Source organism: Epinephelus moara, chromosome 8 (assembly GCF_006386435.1).
Source record: "Epinephelus moara isolate mb chromosome 8, YSFRI_EMoa_1.0, whole genome shotgun sequence".
NCBI classification, from domain to species: domain Eukaryota; kingdom Metazoa; phylum Chordata; class Actinopteri; order Perciformes; family Serranidae; genus Epinephelus; species Epinephelus moara.
The window spans coordinates 34,453,604-34,479,913 of NC_065513.1; the positions used below are offsets into that span (position 1 = coordinate 34,453,604).

Here is a 26,310-nt window from a genome sequence, read left to right on the forward strand (position 1 = left end):
GGCTTTTGATACCTTGGGCTCAGCCATGCTAGCTGTTTCCCTCTGTTTCCAGTCTTTATGCTAAGCTAAGCTAACTGTCTCCAGGCTGTAGCTTCCTTTTAACAAACAAACATGAGAGTGGCGGCACAATGGTCAAGTGGTTAGCATTGTTGTTTCACAGGGGGTTCCTGTTCTAACCCAAGGTACGGGTTGACACTGGGTGAGAGGCGGGGTACACCCTGGACAGGTCACCAGACTATCACAGGGCTGACACATAGAGACACAATCATTCATGCTCACATTCACACCTACGGGCAATTTAGAGTCACCAGTGGACCTTTTTCACAGCAGACATTTTGATTCGTCTTAGTAGAAAAGGCAAAGGTGAAATTGAAATCATTAAGGATGGCTGAGTTCCATTCAGTGTCACAGTAAGCTATTAACAGTTAGCCAACATGGACAATACCAGGGTCTCCCCTTATTGGAACGCAGCTGTCATTAGTGTTGACCTGTTCACCTGTGCTGCTCCTAATCTGACAAAATGTCTGCCGTGAAAAGGGCCTATTTACCTGCTTGTCTTTGGACTGTGGGAGGAAGCTGGAGTACCCGGAAAAAACCCACGCTGACACAGGAGAGCATGCAAACTCTGCACAGAAGGGCTCCCCCACCCTGGGTTTGAACCAGAAACCCTTGCTGTGACAAATGCTAACCACTGCACCACCATGCTGCCACTTTATAACCAAGACTGTTTTGATGAAATATACTTTTCAACTTGTTAAGTGAGATTAGTGTATTATTTTTGTTTTGTACGATTTTAGAGTGAAAAAAAGGAAAGGTGCACCATGCATAAGCTTGGGCACCCCAAGACATCTGAGCTCTCAGACAGCTCTCACCAGGGTCTCAGACCTTAATTAGCTTGTTAGGGCTCTGGCTTGTTCGCAGTCATCGTCAGGAAAGGCCGGATGATGCAAATTTCAAAGCTTTACAAACACTCTGACTCCTGAAACCATCTCCCAACAATCAGCAGCCATGGGCTCCTCTAAACAGCTGCCTAGCAATCTGAAAACTAAAATAATTGATGCCCACAGAGCAGGAGAAGACTTTCAGAAGATAGCCAAGTGTTTTCAGGTAGCTGTTTCCTCAGTTCGTAATATAATTGAGAAATGGCAGCTAACAGGAACTATGGAGGTCACAGCTTTTGGAGATAGCTGCTCGTAGGATTGTTAAAAGGCAAATCAGAACTCCTGTTTGTCTGCAAAAGACCTGCAGAAAGATTTATCAGACTCTGGAGTGGTGGTGCACTGTTCTACTGTGCAGCGATATATATGACCGTCATGGCAGAGTCATCAGGAGAAATCTTTCCTGCGTCCTCACCGCAAAATTCAGCTTCAGAAGGTGGCAAAGGATCATTTAAACAAACCTGATGCTTTTTGGATACAAATCCAAAAAGCCCAAACTTTTTCATGCTGCTGTAAACTATAAAAAAATATATAATTTACAGGTACAATAAAGTACAGTGGATGTTTGGTGTTACAGGGATGATCACCTGTTTTGTTTGTTAAATCATAATCTGCAAAGTCACTACAGTTATTAGATAAATGTATTGGAGTAAACTTATAAAGCAGCATAGACAGTGCCTGTCCTCGGCTGCTTTTCACACCCTGCCACCACCACCACCATCACCCCCTACAGAGAGACTCACACACTGGTGATAAGTGGGACAAAAGAAGGAGGCAGTTAGACCTTTTTTTTCCACTGTATCGGAGGAGGGGGCACATCTATTGTTCACTATCCGCAGGTGGTCTTACTGTTGTAAAGCTGCTGGAGCTTTGCCTTAATGGAGACATAAAAGATTCTCAGTCAACTGGAGCGTCTCAAAGCGCCGGCTGTGATAGTTAGAGCGTCCACTGAAGGCCTAGCTGCACCTTTAAGTAACAATAAAGTGTCTTAAAGGGTATAATTAGTCTATAAGATAGTGTTAGATATGATGAATGTGTGGAGCTCAGTGTTTCTGTGTAGGTCTGTGTCATTTTAGATGCATAGAGCAACCCTTTTAACCCTGATGTAACATTTTTTCCTGTAAGTATCTCCAAAGTTATCTTTTAAAGGTGCATTATATGAAAAAATAAGGCCTGTAAATTGGCACAGAACAAGAACAGTTTAAAAAATCTACACAATTACATGTGCAAAAAGTGAGCATTTTCATCATAAGATCATCTCATTTTATCTTATATTTTATTTTGCATGTTTTTGTGCGCTCACTAAAGAACTCTCAGAGGTTACACAAGCAATTATTTGGAATTAATTCCTCAGAAATTTACCCACTGACCACAGTGTCTACGGTTTATAAGTAATGATTTAACTCAGGTACTACTCTTGGAAATAACTGACAAACTGCTTAAAGTTTAAGCAACAGTGTAAACCTTTAAGCCTACAACTCAAACAATCAGGAGAAGAGTAAAAGCAGGAAGTACTCATATGAACTATTTGGGTGAAGTCAACAGGCCCTCAGGGGTGAAGCTTTGACAAATGATGTGTCACATTAAGAGCTGTAACCACTTTGTCAGTCAACAGAAAAATAGTAATTATTTTGATGATGGATTGATTGTTTTTAGACATTTTTCAGTGATAAAAGCACAGAACAATGTCTGGTTTCATGAGACAATGTGCTACTGTTTTTGTCAAGCGTCATTTTTAACTGAATATTTGTGGGTTTGGGAATTTTGGTTGAAAAAAATAAGGCATCTGAAAACATCTCTTGTGCTGTGGAACGTCTGACCTTTCATAGGTAAACTGATTATGTAGAAAATAGCACAAGATAAATCTAAGTGGTCGTCAGATGACTAACAAGATGAAGGAGAAGAAAAGAAACTTGTTTTATGGTAAAATACTGGATAGTTTTACCTCTTCAGGCCTCAAAAACTATCTAAATATTATACTATTTTTAGTGTTCTGAAAATGTCATACTAACACTTTTAATGAAAAAGGCACAAAATGAGTTGGAATAAAATCGCTTTTTATATAAACACTTTTATTATGGCCATCTCACATATTTCTGCTGTATTTGTGCGTATGAAAAGAGGAACAATATTTTTACAACCATGAACTTTTCATTTCAGTGATGATTATTAGGCCTCTGTGTCATTTCTCTTGTATTCTGGGTTCCTGGCAGCTTTATACTTTATTAAATTGATCTGACTTTGTTCTGAGAAAGAAAAAAAACTATTCATGTGGGATGAAGACAGTTCAAAAGGTGCAAAACAAAAGACAAAAATGAACCTGAACTCCAGAGGGTACAAGGAGGCACTTGTACCAGAATTCATTACGCAATCAGCGGAAAAGAGATGCAGTGTCAGCAACAAGAGCAACGACTCTACTGAAGGTTGATCAAGTCCCAAAATGTGAATAGTGTGCACTTAGAACTGAAGGAAAGAGTAGTGCGTACGGGTTGACGCCTGCAGACCCTGAAACGATAATCTCAAGGGCAGAAACACATGATGATGTGAGTTCTCCGATGAGTTCAGATGAGGAGAACAAAACTTCCCCCCAAGGCCACAAGTTTGAGCACAGCTGCAGCTTTGTACACATTATACACCCATGTGGATTTGAGATGAATGACAGAAACGTGTGACCTTCTATTCTTCCTAAATACCTGCTGGAGCTTGTTGTGGTTCAGCTGAAGGTTTCACATGTGGGAGGAGGGTTTAAAAGGAGCGGCAAGAGTCATAAACATATATCATTGCTGCATAAAGGGAGGATTTTCGATTGAGGGTTGAATTTATTGAATGTTTATTCATAAAAGTACGTCTGTGAGAGTCCTTGTTCTTTAAGCTATCGTTGTTTGTCCAATTATTCAAAGGAAAAATAAATAAACTTTATCAAAGTACTTTAGCCCAGCACACACGCCCATTACAAAATGCTTAGTCATCGTTATAAAAACATGTCAAGACTGCATTTAATCAGACTTTAGAAAAGAAACAAACATTCTGAAAAGGACCTTGGACCCATTCCCGTCCATCGTTGTCAAGGCTTGTCTCACCACTCTCTGCCTAGTCATCATTTAAACCATAAACTCCTCCCACCCATAGCTCGCCTCAGTCACCTTGATACTCAAAATCCTTGGACTTGACTCTGACATCCCAATAGCCTCCAGCCCTTTTCCACCCGCCTTTCCTGTCAAAGGAGAGATGTGTTGCCACTCAGCTGAAATCCCACCCTGACTCCACTGACGTCTACGAGCCTTTCCAGTGTGGTTTCCACCCAAAACATAACACTGAGACTGCTTTGATTAAAGTCACTAGTCATTCTTAGACTCTGGTTTTATCACCACTGTCATCTTTCTTGTCCTCAGTGCTGCTTTTAATACAGTTAACCATGCATCACAAGCCTCAGATCCACCCTTGGTAAAACCAGCACTGCCCTCCCCTAGTTCCAGTCATACCTCCTCAACAGACATCAATTAATCTCTATCAACGATTGCAGATCGACCATAGTTCCTGTCACCCATGGTGTCCCCCACGGTTCAGTGCTTGATCCCCTTATCTTCATCCTTAACATGCTGCTGCTTGGACACATCCTCCTCCACCATAACTTCCAGTTTCACTGTTAATGCCAATGATACACCAAAACAGTCTTCTTCCACTTCTATAACAATTACCTACCTCCAACCCCCGCTGTCACTTACTGCTGCAGGAACAACCATGCACTTGTAACATCCAGGCTGGCCAGCTGCAACAAAATCATCTATGGTACCACAAATAAAGTCCTTAAAAAACTCCAGTATGTATGGTCACAAACTGGCTCATGTGACAAGTAACGAGTCCATACAAAAGATTTAGTTCAGACAAGCATCATCTATTAAACTAAGACTAAGTTAAATAAACAATAGAATGTGTAGGTCATCAAAGTCAGTAATGAAATCCATGCCTGGATATGTGAAGGTGCAAACCAAAAACCAATGAGGCAGGGTGGACATCTGCTGCAGAAAGGAAGAGAGTGAGTGAAAACATGAGGCAGCTTTCATAGCCTGGAAGGCCCAGGTGAATGGCCCTCCCATGTCAGCCAACTGCCAGATGAGGTTGGTTGAAACATCCTCCAAGACGGTGGGAGGGGCGTCACAGTATACAACTCTCTAGTACCTGCTCACGTGACCACATCACCCCAATCCTCCACAACCTCGACTGGCTCCCAGGTTGGATTAAAAATAGGATAAACATTAAGATTATAACTCGTTACTACATTTATTTAAATTCAAACCTGTGTAGGTTTCTGAAAATTCATTTTTTGAACACTGGACAATTTAATTTTTATATATCTGGGAAGCCAAACTAAACTAAACTAAACTAAAATAAAATACAGCTTCAAATATTTAAATTTTATAATATTCAAATATTAATTATACCAAAAAAAGGTAATCTACTTTAACTTTAAAAGTGGGAAATTCAAACCACATAACCACGTATGAGACTGTTCTAATACTCAGTCATTATATCCTCATTACTGATGATTATTTATTAAAACTCACATTGTTTAAATATCCTGTGTCAGCAACAATATCATCACAATATCAAGAGGTATTTGATAAAATTCTCCTTATATCTGATTTTCTCCATATTTTATAACCACACACTGATCCATATTCTCTCTCCGACAGTTGTACAAAAGACAGCAGACGACTGTGTGAACTTTGCACTTGACTGCAACTTTTATTTTTTTGCAAATACACTATAAATGTTTACAAAAGCACTGTAGAAACATCTGTGCAGTGTAAATTATCAAAACTAAAAATGGATATTACTTTGAATTCATTTTGCACCTCACATGACAAGAAGGATTGTCATTTTCAGCAGCAAAACAAATCGGTATATCTCAAGAGGAATCGTCTGTTAGTGACTTCAGAACATCGAAATCAGGGGGGGAAACGTTTTTCTTTTTTTACACCGAAGAGCAAATGAAGGGAAAGTAATAAGAAAGGATGGTATGGCACTAGTGCTCATCCCTGAAGGAGGGCTTCATTCATCAAGATAGGGTACACAGCATCATCGCTTTACTCAGTCATCAAGATAATCAGCCTTCCAGTAAAACAAACAAACAAAAAAAAATATCACTTCAGTTTTGACAGAGATCGGCTCCACAAACACAAATGTACTCACACAAATTCTCAAACACCCGAATCTTAAACTTTCATGAACACTCTCACAGACATTTTACAGGTCTCTGACAGCTCCCAGTGTCACATACTGGTCCATCTTTTTACACTTTTTTTGTACTTAAAAAGTGAAAATAAATTGAAATGTTCAAAAATGAAATGTTGAATATTAAAAAAAACAAAACAACTAAATCACACTACGGAAAAAAATACTTCTATACAACTAACAAAAAAAATAAATCACAAATTCAGGGGAAAGAAAATACATAAATATTGTGTGGCCCCTAACAAAATTTATTTTACACAACTCTGTATTGCTTTGTCTTACATAATACTGAGATCTGCTCACAGAGAGCATTGATTACTTTTGTTTGCTCTTGCATCAGGTGACAAAAAAAGCAATACCCATCAAACTACCATCACGTGAAATTTCTGTTTTCTTGCCTTGATGTAAAAAGGCACATACACATATGAGTTCATGCAACACTGCTGCAAATACTTCACATAAGTGGTGGCACGATTTAAAGAAACAAACAAACAAAAAAAAAGTAGGCAGGGGTTTTTGTGGCACAACCGTTATCACAGAGGAGAGTAAACATGGCGCCGGGGCAGATCTATGTGGGTTATCTTTGGTCAAGCAGGGATGAGCCAATAGGCTTGAAGGATTGGACTCAAAGGTCAGTGTAGTAGAAGTCAGACAGTGGAGGAGTGATGGCTCAGGTGTGTTTGAACAGACGCTGTACAAGCAACACACACACACACGACTCTCGGGATTAAGGTCTCTAAGGTTCAAGTTTTTCATAAAGGTGGATAACGAATGAGTTTGCACAAGGCGGTGGTCTCTTGCATGTAGGTGGGATAAAGAAAAGGCCTTTAGTGAATTGATTTAATACTTTCGACCTCTCCACCACAGTGTTATTAATCCCAGACTTCTGACATATGAAGTGGCTCACCTCCAGCGAACTGTTACTATAATAAAACCCCAACAATACACGTGATATGGTCAAGATCATCTGCTTATAAGAGGAATGAGTGTGTTAAGTGTGATAGATTTTACAAAGTGTTGCTAGTGAGAACTGTAACTGCTAATTCCAATAAATGGCAGCAAGCTTTGGGCTTTGTATCTTGTGCTCGGGTGTCAAAGAGGTTGGCGACACAGGAAGGCCTTGAAGAAAAAGCCTCTGCAGACCAACCTGGAGAAGAATACGAGCACGTTGTGTACACATACTGTATGTACAATACAAGTCCATAGGTTATGGCATTTTGTTTTTTAGCAGCAATAACAAATACAAAAGTATATCAAAAGAAGACACTCCATGTGCTGAAATAACAGAGGCATGGATGTGTGTTTAGAACATCCTTCATAACCAATACTAGTGAGGACAAACCATTGAAATGTATTGAACATATGGACCACCTGCATTGAAATGAACAGGACAAATAAAACAACAATGAAAATACATGGGGCACAATTTCCAGGCAAAGTGCAGGGATTTTTTTCCACGCTGACAGTATTATGGCCTTAAATTCACTTCCCATTTGCGACTACCACTGAGACAAGACAAGTGTGTTGGACATAAAAATGAAAACACATGAAACGTAAGACAAACAGTGATTCAAGTGCTGTGTGCTGCGGTTTTGCCTGAATGCCTACAGCTCCTTGGCAAACTGAATGACTGCACAGCGGCGAGTGGTGCGCAGGGCTCCCTCAACAAAACCCCCAATGATTCCCCTTCTTTTTTTTTTTTAATAGTCACGGCACTTTGACAGTGTCTTTGACAGATCAGCTGTAAATATATATAATAATAAGAGGACAAAAAAACCTGGTAGCCTTTGTGTGAGGACTGGTTTTAGCAATCCAAATTGTGCTTTCTCTAATAAGTAACAGTGTAGACGTGCAGGAGCGGTCAACACCAGAGCAAAGTTAGTGTCTTTCAGCACACCTTGAAGGACTGCTTGCTGGATTTGGTCAGAGGTATCTCAACATTTCCCCTTTAACATTATGTACAATAATGACAGAAGAGATTTCCAGCTTATTTGAACAATGTATGAACACGAAGAACACGCTGAACCGTTATAAGGCAGAAAGCAGGTTCAAGTCTCCCTTGTAAGTTCTGTGGGTGTTTTTTCTTTCCTTTTTGTTTTGAATGTGTGATGAAGTCTAAGAGAGGTGTAGTTACAGGTGGCAATTCTAATAATTTCACAGCTAAGTGGTCATCACCTTCGCTAATGATGACTTGGAAATGTAGCTGGATGTCTTTTAACTAGTGTTCTGTAGAGGAGGAGGAGGGGGAGATCCAGGTGTCACTACACTGTGCCTGCATCAAGAAAAATAGTTGCCCATTGTCCATCAAAACAGGACACTGAAGTGTAAAGGTGCACACACACTTTCACTAACTGATACTCGAAGTGCGTTGTGTGAGTGTACGTGTGGGTGCACTAATATATCTTAGGAAAAAAAAGGCAAAAGTTTGGCTCAGTGTTTTTCTTTTTACAAAAACGATATGCTAAGTTCACTTTTGTTAGCAAAACCATTTTATCCTCCGAGCGCAGGAGCTCTAAGTTTTGTCCTGTTCAGTTGACAGGGGGGCTTTTTTTAAATCTGTTGGCTTGAAGTTTCCTCTTATGGGGAGGAAAAGAACAAGAATGCAACGGTAACAACACCCACTGTTGTTCAGGTGAATACTAAAACTCTCTTTGAGCGACATCAGCCGGCAGCGTCTGCTCAGAAGATCATGCATCCTTGTGCGACAGCGACACCTATGCTACCGTGTTCCCTCAGAAGAATTATGGAAAAAAAGGCTTGTCCTGGCCGAGCCCGCCCAGAGTCCCTTCATCATCTTCAAAGGCCGACCAGGACAGAGACGAGGAATAAGAGTGTGGGAGTTTGTTGTGTTGCAGTACGGCAGGCAGTGAGGGCCATGCTCAGCAGGTACAGTAGAGGAGGACAGACAGTCATAAGTGGGCTCAGCGAGAGGAGCAATGTCTTTGTCGACTAAACATTTACTGGGGCTTGTGTCCCACCCCTTTCCCTATCCTCCCCACCACCCCCAAAATAAGTGAAAAAGAGCCCGCTGTGTGTGCAAACCCCCGCCCGTGGTAATGTAACACCCCTGTGCTGCTCCCTCAGCCCCCTTCCTGAGCTCCACACTTGGGGAGGGGATCCTCGATCAACACTTCTGGGCCTCCACTGGAGACATGGCGATGTAGGAGCCGTTCCTCATCGGCTGGTTGGCTGCCGTTTCTGACGGCTCGTCAGGTTTGTCACTGACCTGAGTGTAGGCCGTGTCGTCTTTCGCCGTCTGGACGGGAGGATGGAAAGTGTTAGTACAAACCATCGAAGTGACAACACGACCAAATATTATTTTGTAATGAATACTGACATCAAAATGTAAATTTATGCTTTGAGTGAAATGCTCACAGTAAACCACATCAATCTGAATATTCACAACCACCACAGAAAACTTTTTAACTTAAGAAAAATAAAGAATTAACACTGTGAGGCGAAAATTTTAAAAAGCAACATAATGACCCGTAAAGTTAATTAAAAATGACAATAATCGGAGATGATGGATAACAAATTAAAAAAGGAGGATTGCAAACAAGGCAAAAATGAAGACTTACAGTAAAAGAATGAAAAGCTTCAGTAAAATCAATACGTTTTACTTCATTCTAAAACAGAAAAGGAAAAAAGGGGGGGTTACAGAAAATTAAAATTAGAACATGGTTAATACAACTTCTTCACATTGCAATTAAGCACGTTTTAACATTTTCTCAATGCTAAGCTAACTGTCTATGCTTTAATGCATGTGTGCATGTTAAAGGAATAGTTTTTGGAAAATATTCACATTCTTAATGAGAGTTAGATAAAAAGATTGATGCAACTCCTACGTCTGTATACTAAATATGAAACTACAGCCAGAGGACAGCTAGCTTAGCTTATTTTAGCTTAAGGACTGGAAACAGGGGCAAACTGCTAGCTCTGGCTCTGTTCCAAAGGCAACAAAATCCAAATATCAGCACCTCTAAGGCTATGGAATTAGCATGCTAAATCTGGTTTGTTAAAAATGCACAAAAACAGTGTTAAGACAGATTTACAGGACAGAGCCAGGCCAGCTGTTTCCAGTCTTTCAGCTAAGCTAAGCTAACTGTCTTCTGACTTCAGCATAAATGCATGAGAGGGATCTCAATCTGCTCATCTAACTCTCCACAAAAAAGCAAATATTTGCCAAAAATATCAAACTATTCCATTAACATGCTTCAAGTGACTCTCTGCACAGTCAATAACCTGAACTTAAGTAATCTGAGGCCGATGACTGTCAGGGCTCAGATCTACATCCTGCACTACTAAAGATAAGAGAGGTGAACACGTGCTGTACATTGTTCTCAGGGCTATTCTGGTTCAATGCACTTTGCTACTCATTAATGCTAAGCTAGCCCATAGCTGCACTGACCAAACGGGAACTGAGAGCCTGATTACACCTGGTATTAACATGTGTCTTGGGCACAAGTGGACATGACCAACATGATGCATTAGCCCCATTCACACTGCCTGTTCAAGGTGGGAATGTCGCACTGTTAATCCGCCTTGCCATTCTGTATAAAAAAAAAGTACAATCATGGGATGGGTTGGCAGAACTGTCTCGCCTTTAAACCATTTTGAGGACATGTTATGTGCTATGTATGCTAGCAGAAGTTAGCAGCTAACTCGATAAACAAGCACCAACAAAAAATATCCGCAAATTAGGGAGACAATGAACTCCAGGAGCTCCTTACCCTCCAAGCAGAGGACAAGATCAGCCACCATATAACAGGGACAGTAAATGATCATTATTGCTACGTTATGCCATTAAAGAGTTGCCGACGCATCTGTTATATGTCACACTAGAATCACACACTGGAGGTAATTTGGTCCTGTATAAAAAATGCAAATCTGGCGTTAACGGTGGGTTCTTGTTGCCGTCCTATTGTGGGATCTCTGTGTAAAAAGGGCTACTGTCATCCAATCACTCAAACCATTTGCTGAGGTGGTCTAGGACGCATCTGAGCAGGTATCTTTTGTAATAAACGCTAATGTGTCCTGATGCACCCTGACAAGGACGACATCATTGGTGCAGAATGTGGTGGTTGTTTTGGTGACAGCGCAGAAATGCTCTATGACTTGCTGGTTTTACGATGAGCTGGACAAAATGTTGCGGGACCATCCATCGATTTGCCCTATATTAGGAGACATGTTGAGTCCTGTTGACAGCGATATCTCCAGTGGTGCCAACACATCCGCTAAGGTGACTAGCAAGCAGCGCGCGACTGGATGTAATAACAGTTTGCAGGGCCCTTTGACCTTTCAGTGTAAAAGACACAGGCAGTAATGTGATCTGTGGCCACCTGGTGATAGACACATGTGAGAACAATATGTCTAGGCTGTCCACTTGTGTTTGGATCACTAAAAACACACGTTAATCCAGGTCTAAACAGGCTCTAGGATCCTTAATACAAAGATGCAATGACTGTTAGCAAACATTCAGCAAAGAAAAAAAAGCACAACTGGATCCAGAATTGTAGAAAAACTGCTCATGCTGGCTTTGCGGTGCAGAAACCATGCAATGCGTTAGTAAAGATGCTCGTAGCTTGGAGTTAAGCCTGCAGCAGCTCAGTGTGGAAACTGTTAGCCATGCAAAAACCCACTCTAAAAAACTGCAGCATTTACTGTGACATATTACCACTATCTATTATCAGTCTCATCTACACTGTGAGCTAATTTCAGCAGGTAGCACACACGTTCCACACTGTGTGGATTAATACTACATTTCAGTCCACAGCAACACAGAGGGGGAAGTTCTTACCTTCTTCTGGCGGTTTCGGCAAAACAAGACGACAAGGACCAGCAGCAGGATGATGCCCATGCCCACGATGAGCAAAGGGAAGTTTGACACAAGTGTCACAATGAGGAGCAGCGTCCTCATCTGGGAGGCAGACTCATCGTCAATAGTCGCCGTCTGGAGTCGAGAGAGATGATTATTAATTTGTGGTTCACTTATAGTCATGTGAACAGGTTGGTTTCAGATTGTACTGATAAATGTCCTCACCTCATTGACAAACATGATGGGGAAAATGGTCTCGTTGATGAACCTGGTTTTGCTGAGAGAGCAGAGAGAGAGAAATGGAGGTCAGAGAGGACATCTGGCTCAACATGTGGCCGAAATGAGGACACAAATGTGGCAACAGCGAAGTGTGTCAGAGTTCAACAAAGTTCGACTTACGGGAAGCCTTGGACTCTTTTCAGGATGATATTGAGCTGAGCTCTCTTGCAGGCACGAATGGGCACTCCTGTAGTCTGAAACACAGAAATTAAAATATGTTACTTTTACAGCTAAGCAACTTTTTCTTTTATATTTTCTTTAAATCTTTAATTCTGTTTCTGTTAGAAAAAATATCAAGTTTTTAAAAAGTAACTTAAGTTGACCAAAAAGCATATGAAGGACCTTCAGTGCAAACAAAAACAAACAGAGCTATCACTATTAATCAAAACAGACAGTCATAAACCAACAGATCAAGGTTCAACCCAGATTTCTCCACATGGCTCTAATCTGTCGGTATATTAAGTATCAGTTGTACCGGTTGCAGGTCGAGGTACGTCTCATGTTCTTCCTTGTTGGGGCTGAGCCCATCAACGGCGTTGATGTACTTAGGGTCTGCTTGGTAAAAGTGGGGGAAAGACACCACGATGGGAGCACCTAGAAGGAAAAAATGAGGCAAACATGAGTGTTTGTATCCTCAGATGACTCTAAACAACAAGGGCTGTAAAAAAGATTAAAGACACATGAGATAAGATTAAAGGTACTTTGTAGGGGTGTGGATGTACAGGTACAAAGAAGTGACAACCCTGAATGCCTGACCCCTTCAGTGAGGGGCTCTAGTGGCTCTGTTATGTTGTGGGGGTCATTTTGCTGGCATGGTTTAGGTACACTTTTCCCCTTAGAGGGAAGGATCATTACAAATCAATACAAAGGCCCAATCCTATTTCTTAGTTTTACCCCTACCCTTCTTTTTCGAGTGTCCCTTTGCCCCTAGGAACAGAGTTACAAGTGTTGTGGTTGAAATATTTGACTATGAAATGGGACAACCCTTTCAGACTATGATACATCATCTGGATCATCATCGTCACTGATGGCACAAGTGTATACAGAAGCGACCATGGCAATCATTTTATTACCACAATGACAGGAATTTGTTCACAACTTAAGTTTTACGACAACAATCAGATCAAAAAAGTCAGCTTCAGCGCTCTGCACCACCATCATGAAAACACTGAATAAGAGTAAATGTGTTTTGGAGGATTGATCTTCATCCCTCCAGTGGTTCAGATTTGTATATTCAATGCCAAGACACACTGAAGCTGTTCTGGCAGCACAACACCTCACTAACACTTTTATTTATTTATACCATCTGTATATCTATAACTGATAAAGGGCAGCAGATAGTGAGATTGAGTTAGGGTTTGACAATCGATTAGCTTACACAGTAAAAACAAGTGTTCCTGCAGCAGTAAACATCTTACTTTATATCTTTCCTTTTCATCATTTATCTTTTTCATCCTTTATTTATTCACTTAACAACTCAATTGTACTTTCTTTAAAGTTATATTTCCACATACAAAAGGTCTAAATGCTGTTTTAAAGCCTTCTCCACACTTAAAGGAATAAATAACCTGGTGAAGAAATGCTGACACTTTTATCTATTTGTTATTTTGTGGCATTAAAGTAGCCACATTTAAATATGCTTAGATAAAAAGGGGCTATAAGCAACATCATTTGTTTTTGTTTTTTTGGCACGAAACTGCTGCAGCAGATGTTTTTACACAGAAATCTAAAAATTTTTCCATTTATGCACACTGTGAGAGATCATATGGAAAAGACACTGAGATGACTTCATTTTTTAACCACATGCAGTTTCAGAATGAAACCACTTTGCACATGACATGACAACAGGGCTTGATCGTGATTGGCTCCCATAGAAGCACCACAAAAATCACTCCAATCAGGCGCGTTTGCCTCATATGAATCAGAGAAGTGGAGACAGACAACCAATCAGGTTATAGCTACATCATGCATATACTTAGGTGTTTCCTCCCACTGTGACTGTACCTTGGAACAAAAAAATACTAATCTTAAAAAAACTGCCTGTAAATCAATCCAACAGCAGTGTAGTACAGTTACAGTGGCATATCTGCAGTGATACTACACTGTCCTCATGTGTCAGCCCTTATCAGAGCAATCACACTCCGCTCAATGACCACCATAAAATACTTCAATAGCCTCCACACACAGACAGCACAGTTAATCATTGAACCGTGTATTGAGTAAAAATCTGGCGTGCTCAAACAGTTGGGAATGTCAGATACCAGGCAGGGGGACGAGGCTGATGACTGAAAGGACATTTTTTGGGGGTAGAAACAGGAGGGGGGAACTGGGTAACTGGGTCAGACTCTCTGGCAACCGGGGGAGGGAAAACAGGGCAGTGCCTTACCTTCTCGACAAACGCTGACTTTAAGCACGCCGGTGCCGAGACAGTCTCCAGCTGGCACACAGAAGCCCGCATTAGTGGGGTTGTCTTTGGGGCTCATGAGGACGTCATTCGGGGGTGCAAATCGGTACGCCTGGATGCCTTTCACCTCCACGTCTTCCACGTAGGCTAGATGGATAGACCTACGGAAAGAAAACAGTGACTACTTTAGGGAATCATAAAGTAAGGACCACACTTTTTTGTCAAGAAGTGTAAATGAAGAGCCATGATGAAGATGAAAACAGCCGTCATCTTTTTCTTAAGACCCAGATACATCAAACCGATATCAAAGAACTAGTGGAGACAAAGCTTTTGTTGCCTTCCATCACTTGTGTCTTGGCCAAAATGTTGCACTTGAACACACCACAAAAAAGACTACAGCCACCAGCATTCTGCGCATGTGGAGAGGAAATAACTCCCCATAGCAGCAAGATGTGGTAGTTTGTATTTGTCATTCAAAAAAGGAAACCATAAGACAGACAGGATGAATTCGAGATGTTATTTAGCCAGTTAGCACATTAACATAAACGGTATGAGCTTGTTTCCATTCAAGAGCTTAACAACTAAAAAATAATATTATCTACTATGACAAGTTTGTTTCGATCTCTTGCCCTCTTGAGTATAGCCGTCTTCTGGTTGTCTTTTCGTGCACTAGGCTGAACTGTCGGACGGATTTCTCTCACTGATGGGCTCCAATGCTGATTAAACATTTAATAGTCGACAAGGGCGACAAGGGCCGACAAAGGCCGACTAGTGCCAACGGTATGGGACACAGCAAAAACTATGGTGATAGACCGCCATCAATGGCCCAACACTGACAAACGGCCGACCGTTTGCTTGGTGCGTTAGGGCCCTGATACTGCGTTCATAGAATCAGGCAGCAGTTGACAGCAGACAGAAAACACCTGGATGGCACGGGAACAACAGAATTGCAGGACGGTAAAATGAAACATGCATGACAATATGTTGTGATGGTGATAAAATATTGTTTACAAAGAACGGCATAAAATATAGCAAAATAATTTTGTTTTTTTATTTTATGTAATTATTCTCGTGATGTCCAGTAACTGTCAAGATTGTGCGCATTTTCTCCTTGTGTGAGGGAGCTACGTAACATCTGGATGTAAATTCAGGAAGTTAAGATATTTTAACTCGGTAGCATTACAGCTGCTGACACACTTCATTGACCGCTCCTAATTTTAACGCCCTGCTCTTGTCTGCTAAAATGATATCCAGTTTGCTGGCTAAGTGATCACAGCACTATTCTTTAATCTGTTTGCCAGTTACGGTTATAAAAGTAAATAAGAGTCATAACGACTTCCTGTAAAATCATTGTTTAAAGCCATCCAAGTATGTCCAAGGCATGCTCTTGAGTTCCCGTGCATGTGTTTGAGTTCAATGACAGCCTTATCTCAAGTTGTAATATCCACAACTTGAGTCCTTATCAGCACATTGTGTATGACTCAGCCGCAATTTCCTAACTTAACGTCACAGGGAGTTCTGGTCCTCACCCTACCGGGATACTTTGGCTGTAAACAAATGTGATACCACACAAGTAACATGTGCATACCTGCAGAGATCAGCAGCAAAGATGTAGAGAAGCTCATTCCTGTTAATCAGAGGGTGGAAGACCGCGCCATCCGTTCCATTGATCATGTTGCTCTGATTGGAAGACCACCACGACATCTTGCTATTAATAAAACAGAAAACAGAAAAATAGAAGAATAGATTCAGTCCAAAGTCAAAAAATGAGGACAGTATGTGCAGCAGACCTTTGTTTCTTCCTTCAAACCACATTTATCATCTTAGGACATCACAGATTCATCTTTTGACCCTCTGGAATATAAAATCACACACAGAGACCACTTTCCTGCAGAATGAGTACTTTTACTTTTTATTCTTTAAATGGAAAATTCGCCCCCTTTTATGCAGATGTCCAATCAGTGTTGATGGCAAATGTAGTACATTGAATCAATAAATTCCTCAGTGTGTGCTACCTTTACTGAGAAAGCAGAGTTTCCCTGCTCGCAGAGCCGTGCCAGCAGTATCTACATGTACCAGAATGTGTTGTGTGCAAGCCTTGACCTCCCTTTGCTGCATTCTTACAAGCGTATACTCGACTTTGAATAAATATGGTTGAATATCTGAGTCAGCCAACACACTGTAAAATGTATCCTCTGCACTCGTATTTTGGGGTGCCATTTTTGCTGTAGCTAGTTTGCAATACAAGAGCAGAGAACAAGAAGCTCTGTTTTTAAGCTGCATTCGTAGCACGACTCCTGGCTACACAGAGGCGATATCCAGCCTGTAGTTCTTCCTGCACCAGGTGCAGGAAGAAAATCAGATTTGCAGCTGCAAACTCAGCTTTCTCTGTCAATATAACACGCACTGAGGAATTTGTTACTTCAATCGACTACATCTACCATCAACTACTGGACATCCACGTAAAAGGTGGCGAATTTCCCCTCGGGGATCAATAAAGTATTTCTGATTTTCCCTTTAAGTATACATATTGCTGCCAGTAATAAAGTTTTTTAAATACAAGACTTTTACTTGTTATAGAGTGTTTTTTACGCTGTTGTATCACTTCTTTTACTTAACTGAAGGCTCTAAATACTCCACCACTACTAAACTCTATCGTTACATGCTGGTTACAAAGTACAAAGTCACGTCGGGTATCCAAACATTCATTTTGCAATCATGTTCTACATAAAGCCAGGGGAGCAAAGGCTTTCTCCTTTGGACTTCACAGTGCAGGTTGTGTAACTATTGTAGGTGAATGTGAATATCATGACTGAGAGGAAGCAGAAGCCATGTGCTGACAAGAAGGAGCGTTTCCCATCTCTAAGGAAAGCCGGAAAAGGGGAACAAAAAGTTGCCTGATTTGAGTCTTTACCTCAGGCCATTCCACGTGTCGATCTTGCCGTAATCCAAGTAGTTCTCCTCACCAGTGTGGAACACAAACTCTCCTTCATGAGTGCCATTTTTCTGCGGAAAACAAGATGGTGTTCAGAGAAAGCTGCTGTGACGGAGAACTGCTCAGGATGTAGCTGAGACATTGTTTATGTCTGTTGACAAAGGGCGATGGGTATTGTGAAAGAAAAACTGCTTTGTGTTTGTCATTAGTATGGCCCCTAGTGTTTCTCTCACCAGACTCTGACACAGTAAGGCATTAGTCATTGACAGAAGAACACAAAAACATAAAAACTGGTGCTAGAGAGCATGCTTTACATGTAGGCCTGCAACTATTTATTATTTTCATTGCAGATTAAACTGCCAATTATTGTCTAGAATACTCAATTGATCATTTTGTCTATAAAATGCCAATTTTCTACTTCTATTTTTTACAATTACATGTCTTCACATTGCTAATTTTGTCCGACCAACAGTCCAAATCACACAGGTATTCAGTTTAATATCGTATATGACAAAGAACGGCATCCGACTCTCACATTTAGGAGGTTGTAAACGGTGAATCTTTGCTTGAAAACTACTGAAACAATTAGTTTACTTTCTACTGATCAATTAAATAATAGCTCTATATTTTAAAAAAAAATGTAGCACTCAGGATCACAAGGCTGCTGTTGGCACGGCCTGTACCAAGTTGCAGACGTTGCTCTATAAACAGGAAGTACAAGCATCTTCCATCAGCATGGGGCCAATCTCACTTCTCCTGCCACAGGCCTGTCTGTTTTTTTTAGTAACCCCTGACAACTAACACGCAACAAGCCTTGTCAAGGTTTTTGCACTACAGTAACGCCAAGCGTGACTCTAAACATATCGTCAGGAAGGGGAGTAAATCTTTTTCTTGCCACCACACTCACCTTCCACATCAGACCAAAATATTCGTCCACTTCGGGCTTCATGCTGTGGACCTTCGTGAGAAGAGGGTCTTTGAAGCCCCACAGGACCTCGTGGACAGTGCGGGTCATGAACATATCAACGCCCAGGGTGTTGATGTACATGGAAACAAATGTTCGCAGAAAGAAGGAGTAGGAGTTCAGCTCGTTCATGATCGCCTGAGGATAAAAAAAAAAAACAGAGAATGGAAAGATTGGATTGGGTTCTGTTGGCAAAACTTAATGTCTTCTTGGTGGGAAAATCTCATGCTAAATGCTGCATTTAAGTTCACTTGTCTTGTTTGTCTTGGTCCAATATGACTGAAGTTTGTATGTTCAATATGTCAAAGTGTCACAATAAAACTAAGAGGACAATGGGTTGGAATATGTTCGGGGAATCATAAAAAAACACATGCCAATTACATGACTCAATCATAAATCTAAGAGACATGATTACTGGATGCTGCGGGTCATAATAGCAGACATTATCCTGTCCAGACACAATGTCTTACCACAAACGGGATGTTGACAGTCCTGATGATGTCGACCTCGGGGTCACCGGCTGACTTCTCAGGCACAAACACAAAAGTTTTAGGGTTGAGGGCGTAAAGCTTGGTGCCGTTCTCCAGGAAAGTTACATTCTCCCGCGGCCTGTATTCCCTGTTGTGGAAACGACAGTTGGTCCAGATGTCTTTTGTTATGATTTCACACAGCACTAATAAAATGATGCCAAAAGAACCAGATGCAAGATGTCATTCCTTAAACATGGATCTGGCCCAGAAAACCAGAAGGCCCAACCCTAAATGAACCTACATAAGTTTCTGTCCAGTTTTGGGCACAAGCCTGATTAAAAACCCAAATTTCCACTGTTAAAAAAAACAACAACAGACATTTGTGACACAGGGGCAATCTAGGAATATACCATTCAGTTCGGAGCAGAACTGTCGTGGCAGAACGTACTCTGGAGATGAGAAGGTGAAACTTAACTATTTCATACAAAAATAGAGCACTCTAACACTGTGAAATTGGTGAGAACCCACTCAAACCTGGGGGAATGATAAGAAATTACAGTCTTGGCCAGGTCAGGCCCAATTGGGTTTGGACAGAGAATCAAAGCTCTAAACTCTTTGGGTCTTGATATTAAACCTACCTGTAAGTATAGGGTCCAATCTGTTTAACAGCTGCTTTCCCACCCATTATGAATTCTTCTGCATTCGTCACATTGAAGAAGTAATACTCCATATAAACAGGAGGAGGTGGATTCTTCCACGATTCAAACACTTGGCTCTTCTCTGTCAAAGTGATTTCCTATCAACAAAGAGCAAAAACAATACACATTCAGATTAAGACAAACAGCAGCAGAGACCCTTAATGAGTTTCGAGAGCTTTGCCACTCAGATTTTACACTTTGGTGGTTTTATTCGCATTTGGCCACTTTCAGGGCTCTTCACTGTTCTGAACAAGTGCCATCTGAGAGCACACATGGCACTTTTCTGCAAGGAGCTGGTGCCGAGCCAAATAACCCTGAAACCCAGAGGGAAGCAGAGAAAAGTCCTTCATAGCTGCGAAAAAAAAGTCAGGACAGGCAGAATTTTTAGCAAAACTGCACCCAGTCTCTGACCTCAGCAAGCTTGGGCAAGTCTGACTCTGGGCTACTACTCAGCCCACGCATCACAGCAACATGTTGCAATAATAAAACATGACATTTCTGCAACATTAGCCGTCAAACGACATGCTGATTGTCAGATGAGTGTTTGTATCCTGACTACGCAAGGCAGAGAAACCACAAGAAATGTAGAGGGAGGTTTAACTCTGAGTGGTCCCACGCATGTTTTGACTGTGATCATGTGGAGAAAAACAAGCCTGAAAGTTGAGGCCAGTAGCAGGTAGCCTTTTGTGACATAGCCGTGTTGCCACATGTCTGAACATGTGTACCGCAGACTATTTATCAGCTGTACAGGAAAACAGCACAACCTCAAGGCGACTTCCAGTGTGTTAACTAGAAGTGTTTGTTACCGAGGGAAATAAGCAAGTTTTTCCATCTTCAAGGTGTATTTTTAAACTTGGGAAAGGATAAGTGGCCCACTTCCTCCTGTGTCTTTTTCATGGAGAGTTCCTGAAAACCTTCCGTCCCCTGAGTACAGCAAGATGCACTTGAAAGAGGCTATACATTGTCTTCTGCAGTCAGTCGCTGTTGAGAAGCTGTAGTTTAAGGTGTGGCCAGCACTTCCTGTTTGGGTTTCAACTTCCAACCTTCAAAGATGTTTTTTGGTCTATATAGAACGGTTTCTATGGTTTTGTTGCATCATCTCTCCTTTGCTGCTTCCCATGTTAGATTTTGGAAGGGTTGAACCAAGATATCTGCCCTGATAGTCTGATAAGGATTAATGCAGGCTACAGTCACACGTAACTCACCTATATGTGATCGTGAACTATATCCTTTACCCTGGTACCCTTTGGACATTTAACAAAAAATATTTGACCGGTTAAGGGCTGCAACTTATGATTATTTCCATTATCAATGATTCTGACGGCCTCATGTCATTTTGCAGAAGTGGCCCAGGGACAAAGCAATGAGAGTACCTCTGCTGTCAAATGTTCAAACGTAGTGAAAAATTCCCATCTCTATGTCTCAGAGCCCAAAATGACGTCATCACACATCTTGTTTTGTTCAGTTAATAGGACAAAACCACAAGACATTCAGTTTACAATGATATAAAAACAGATAAGCAGCAAATCCTCACACTGATGAGGAAAATTGATCAATTAATTGACTAATCACTCCAGCTCTAAAGGGATTTGTTGTGCTCAGCACATTTATGAGCCTGTATTGTTCTCTGAATGTCTGTTTTTTGTTACTACAAATCAAGAATTGCAGATGTTGCATTGCACAATGTTAGATTCAACACAGGAAACTATCACAGTCAATTATCTGTTGGGGTGACGTCGCAGCTGCGTAACTACTTCCAAAAAAATGGACTTTGAGGTATTTAAGAAGTGGGAGTCCTCTGAGTCTTCAGGATCATTTACTCTGCTTCTTAATTAAAAGCTGTAGTGAAACCAGGTGATGCAACAGAAATGTATGCCTGTCATGAGCACTCAGCAGCGCACTACACAATGTTATAAAACATCATACTAAACCAGCAGAAATGACCTAATTTGCTCCCTTTTGAAAAACAGAATACAAACTGTCACTCTTGAAACAGGCGTTGGCCTCGTCTGGCATTTCCCCCCCGCAGTGTAAAGTGTGACTGTAGCCTGCATGAATCCCTATGTTTGCCCACCTTGAACAAAGGTCTCTCAAAAGACCTTCATCTGAGTTATATGGAAATCATTTATCTCTCTGAAACAAACCTTGATCTATCACACACATGAAAAACAAGCGAGGGACAGAGTGGAGAGGTTTGTTGGTGTAATGAAAATACAGTGTTACTCATTCACTGGTTGAGAGGCTGTATGAGATAGAGAGACTCAAGCTAAACACAGTGAACTGGTCCTTAGTCAAACACCTTCAGGCACAGCTAAGGTGTGTCGTGACAAGATCCTGGTTTGAATGGCAGGTGACAAAAAAGTTAATGCATAATAAAAACATAGAAAGTGGTGCGTCATTGGCATATTGTGAGCTGAAACATGCTGTGTTGTACCAGCATTACGGTGTTCTTTAATGCTTTAAAGCTCAATCAGTCATAGTAGCCTGAAAAGTCTCCTCTCTCATACAGAGCTGGGAGGAGGAGTGGCACGAGTGGGTGTTTTCTTTTTTAGTTTCCTTGTCTTAGCAGAACAACTCGGGATAGGCTGCGGCTGGAAGACCAACAAGGCACAACGAGGGTGCATGCTTGCAGGCAGAAATCTTGCCCCCGAGGCCAAGAAGTCTGTCAAATTCCTCGCATGGCTGTATTGCTGCCTCCCTCCACACCCAGCTCAGCAGACATACAGAGTCTGTGTCCTGGAGGTAGATTGTCCCACACAACTAGGCTGCATCATTATTACAGAGAGCCACATTCAGACATCAGATTAGGTAGATTTCTGGAGTCAGTTCAGTATGTCCGGCCCAGACTGTGGCTAAAGAGGATTAGTAATGCTGTCATTTCATGTAATCGCCGGCCACATCAGAATTATGTCCCCCGTTGATGAACTTTGACCAACTCTTTTAATTTGGGTCCCCTGGGACGCTGCCGTGTCTCAGAATGAGACACAAATGAGCCCCCGACCTAAATTTAACAGCAGGAGGGGGAAACTGTGTCAGGGAGGAGGCTGTTTGTGAGTCCCACACTTGGACAAATAGTGTGTCAGGCTTTTCGGCAGAGCTTTTTCTTTAAGTACGCGGGGCACTTTAATAAGAAGCGGAGAGATTATAAAGTACAGAGTTTGCGCAGCGCATCCAACAGAGTGATTCATGTCAGTAAGAGGAATGTGAGGTATTTTGAAGGGAATAGAGCAGCAGCAGCAGCAGCATGTCTGCAGGGTAGGATAGGGTGTCAGCTGCCACCACCCCATCACCCCTGCATGCCCTAACTTAACTGGGGCACCAGTCCACAGAAATGTAGACACGTCACTGCATGAGTCCAGCCACACTTCTATGTATTTTAAATCAAAACCTGTATCACGAAATTATGTTTAGCCAGATTCCAAAAGGTCAATGAGCTCACTGAAATAAAACCTGTGTCTCAGTCAGAGATTAAGCTTTAAGTGATTTGTGAGCTGTGAAGACTCAGAACAGACCAGTATTGCAATTTGATGAGAATATGTAGGGGATTCCTGATGCATTTGAAGGACTCACACGTTATATTCTCAAACATTTGCCCTTGAAATAGCTTTAATTCAACATTTGTCTGTGCTTTGGACACATAAGGACAGCTTGTCTGGTTTATACAAGCTGCACTCTTGAGTATCAGTAAGGTGGATGCCTGCCATTCATGCTCCCCTCACCACATCATGTAAAACTTACCACAGATCCACCACTGGAAGTCCCTGACTTGCCTGTCCACTCACCCAGGCTCCCTTCCCCCATTCCTCCAGACACGGGCACACCTCCCCCCTATCAACCCACCGTGTCCCCACTGGCTGAGATTCCTACTACTACTACTCACTACTACTACTACTACTACTGGTAACCCTCCTCTGATAGTCAACCGTCTTGGAGTCAGTATATCAAGGCTGGATCAACAGAAATGTGTCACCGGGTCATGCGCAAAGCGCTGGGCAGATTTATCTAAACGCTTCAGTATCAGCATGCAGAGAGAACATATCGTGCTTTTTCCTCATTTCTCCAGGCTCCCTTTCATTCAGGAAAAATAAATTGAATTCTGTAATGACTCGTGATATGGTAGAAACGTCAAAGGGATGTGACAGGAGATAGAAAATGCCATTAAAATGGGGTAAGGTCATGATGAACTCACCCCTGAGAGTCACACAATCATAATTCCCCTTTTGGGAGTTAAGGGGATTTCTACCTGCAGCCTGCAGCCTGCAGCGTAGCGTCTATTTCAGGGTCTTTGAGTAACGTTTAAAACATACATGCTGATTTGTCATCATGTCTTGGATAAAAAAACCCGAAGCTGCATGTAATGGGACTTACACGCTGCACAACCTCGGATCATGCGGATTCATGATAGCGCTGAGCTGGAGCTGCACACTGCAGCAAAATATAATTTGCCACTTAGGTAAAGAGTTAAATTAAGACAATTAACTCACTGGGTTATATCTGCATGTAGGCTACTGACCAGCAGTGAGGTGCTGAATGATGGACCACTGCAGATGAAATGCTTTAACATTTAAATCCCCCTCAAGTGTGACAGATGGAGGAAGTGTGAAAGGAAGGGAAACATTTCAATAAAGACAACAGCTTTTTAACAGAAGAGTAGATTCAAGCTCACCTTTTTTAACCGGCTGTGGATCATTGTTTGGAAGACTTGAGCCACGACCAGGGCGATCCCCACTATCAGGAGGTGAGCGCACACGATCCCGGTGGCGTAAATGGCACAGGATCTCCGAGTCATGATGCCGGGCGGATGTGCTGTCCTCTCGGGGCAGATAAAAAAAAACTTCACTGAAGTCGGTGATAACTTCCCAAGAAAAAAAAATAAGAATCAAACTAAAGATAGCGATGTCTGGGGATGGCGAGAGCTCGGATATCCGCCGTCTCCTGAGCAGCAGCTGGGCTTCAAAGTTCTCTGATCACCGCCCGGTGGTAGTGTGGTGGTGTTCCCGGTGTGGCTGCGGGTAGAAAAAATACAAAAAATATTGGCACTTTTCATCAACAAAAATGAACACTTAAAGAAAGAGGGAGAACTGAGCGGCTCGGAGGCGGTGGTGAAATGAAACAGCAGCTCTCAGCACATCGCAGAAGAAGAGATGTCCACCTCCTCCCCTTCCTCTACGCATTAATGAAGCCGGTCAGGCGAAAAGCGTCGTTTTGGGGAGGCTGCATGGGCGGTGGGTGTGTGTAAAACAGAAATAATGAAGGGCAGTGATGGTGCTTTGCTTACATGGCTGATGTCACCCTTTAAAAAATACAAATCAACTAAAAAACACAACTTTCTTTCATGTTTATTTGTCTATTTATTTGCTTTTAAGTAACTCGAGGGCGTGTTTTTTAATGCCTCACATGTGTGGTCATACTTTAAATTACTGGCATGTATGAGCAAGAGGATTATGAATGAATTAGCGGCAGCATGCTCCCTAACATGGTAGTATGTCACCTGGCGACTCTTTAATGAGCTTACCGGGAGTGTTTGTGCACATGTTTAGGGAAACTTACTTAAAATGGCGCTTTAAAATACACATATGTTATCCCGTTGTCTTCCACTAACTACACCCACAGTCAAAGTGAAGATTGAGAGATCCGTTACCTTTTATAAGAGATCCGCTCCCTCGCCTCATCGTGTCTCCTTAAATAAGCTCAGCGTGGACATGAATAATGTTCCATTCAACCGACCAACGATCGTTGACGCGAGCCCTTTGTTCGAGCTCCCATTGGCTACTGGCCTCCCGGACCACCGTCTCGAGACCACCCCTCTGCGCGCTGATTGGCCAGACGCTGGTGAGTGTGATGCTGAATTTGATCGACTGATTTCGGGGCGGGGCTTTTATAAAGGGGGAACCGACGGCGTGATGCTACCCGCAGACAGAAAGGATGTTGAGCGGAGAGCGCTGAAAACCACACATGATGTTGCTGTGGAGGAAAAACAGAGAAATGTGGTTGATTAATGGCCGGCATTATGGTCATCACGAGGCGCGCGACCACTTTATATTGACATACATAAATCACATGAGTATGGAAAGTCCGCTGCATGGAGAGAAAATGTCACTGCAGCGGAGCAGCAAGACAGTTTAACTGTCAACAGTGTTGTTGACAAAACTGAGTTTAACCCTGAGACAAGGTGTTAACAGACCAGCACAAAACATTAACTATACCTTTGTTGAGCAGAGGACACTAAGACATATTTTCAATATAAAAAACTACATTTCAAAGAATGTAATTTATGCTCTACATGCTGCAGTTAATCAGGATGTTGCTCCAACATGAATTAATTGGCATGAAGTGATATCTCTCACTGGAATGTGAACAGCAGAGATGTCTGATCAAGTCTGTTAGTATTCAGTATCCTCCAACCAAATCCAACCCATCTTTATTTTCTTTTTATTGGCCTACGGGCTGACAGCACACTGACTCTAAAGCAACATTTCATTAAAAGCCCTGAAAACCTGTTTTCAAAGTCTACACATGAGCGATGCTGACTTTATGAACACAACATTTAGGTACTTTACACGTGGGATTTT

At 41.8% G+C, this 26,310-nt stretch overlaps 1 protein-coding gene across 2 annotated transcripts; it reads right to left on the minus strand.

Annotated features, from left to right (window-relative positions):
* Positions 1-5,659: 5,659 nt before the first annotated feature.
* scarb2a (scavenger receptor class B, member 2a) lies at positions 5,660-24,913 on the minus strand. Of its 2 annotated transcripts, XM_050051460.1 has the most exons (13): positions 24,405-24,913; positions 19,679-19,836; positions 19,041-19,188; positions 18,514-18,708; positions 17,586-17,677; positions 16,260-16,379; positions 14,654-14,832; positions 12,743-12,861; positions 12,388-12,461; positions 12,214-12,265; positions 11,971-12,123; positions 9,752-9,799; positions 5,660-9,429 (listed from the first exon to the last, which is right to left on the minus strand). In XM_050051460.1, the coding sequence occupies exons 1-13, from the start codon at positions 24,525-24,527 to the stop codon at positions 9,298-9,300; spliced, it is 1,593 nt and encodes a 530-aa protein (XP_049907417.1). In that variant the 5' UTR covers positions 24,528-24,913; the 3' UTR covers positions 5,660-9,297. The 2 variants fall into 2 exon arrangements, with proteins under 2 accessions (XP_049907417.1, XP_049907418.1); XM_050051461.1 differs by lacking the exon at positions 9,752-9,799.
* Between the last annotated feature and the right edge of the window lie 1,397 nt (positions 24,914-26,310).

Excerpts from the sequence above, each read along its gene's own strand:
- scarb2a (XM_050051460.1), bottom strand. The coding sequence starts at position 24,527 with ATGACTCGGAGATCCTGTGCCATTTACGCCACCGGGATCGTGTGCGCT. Across the intron at positions 16,380-17,585 it reads GACACGTGGAATGGCCTGAG|CAAGATGTCGTGGTGGTCTT; the intron begins GTAAAGACTCAA and ends TTTTATTAATAG. Across the intron at positions 9,800-11,970 it reads GCCGAAACCGCCAGAAGAAG|AATGAAGTAAAACGTATTGA; the intron begins GTAAGAACTTCC and ends TTTCTGTTTTAG.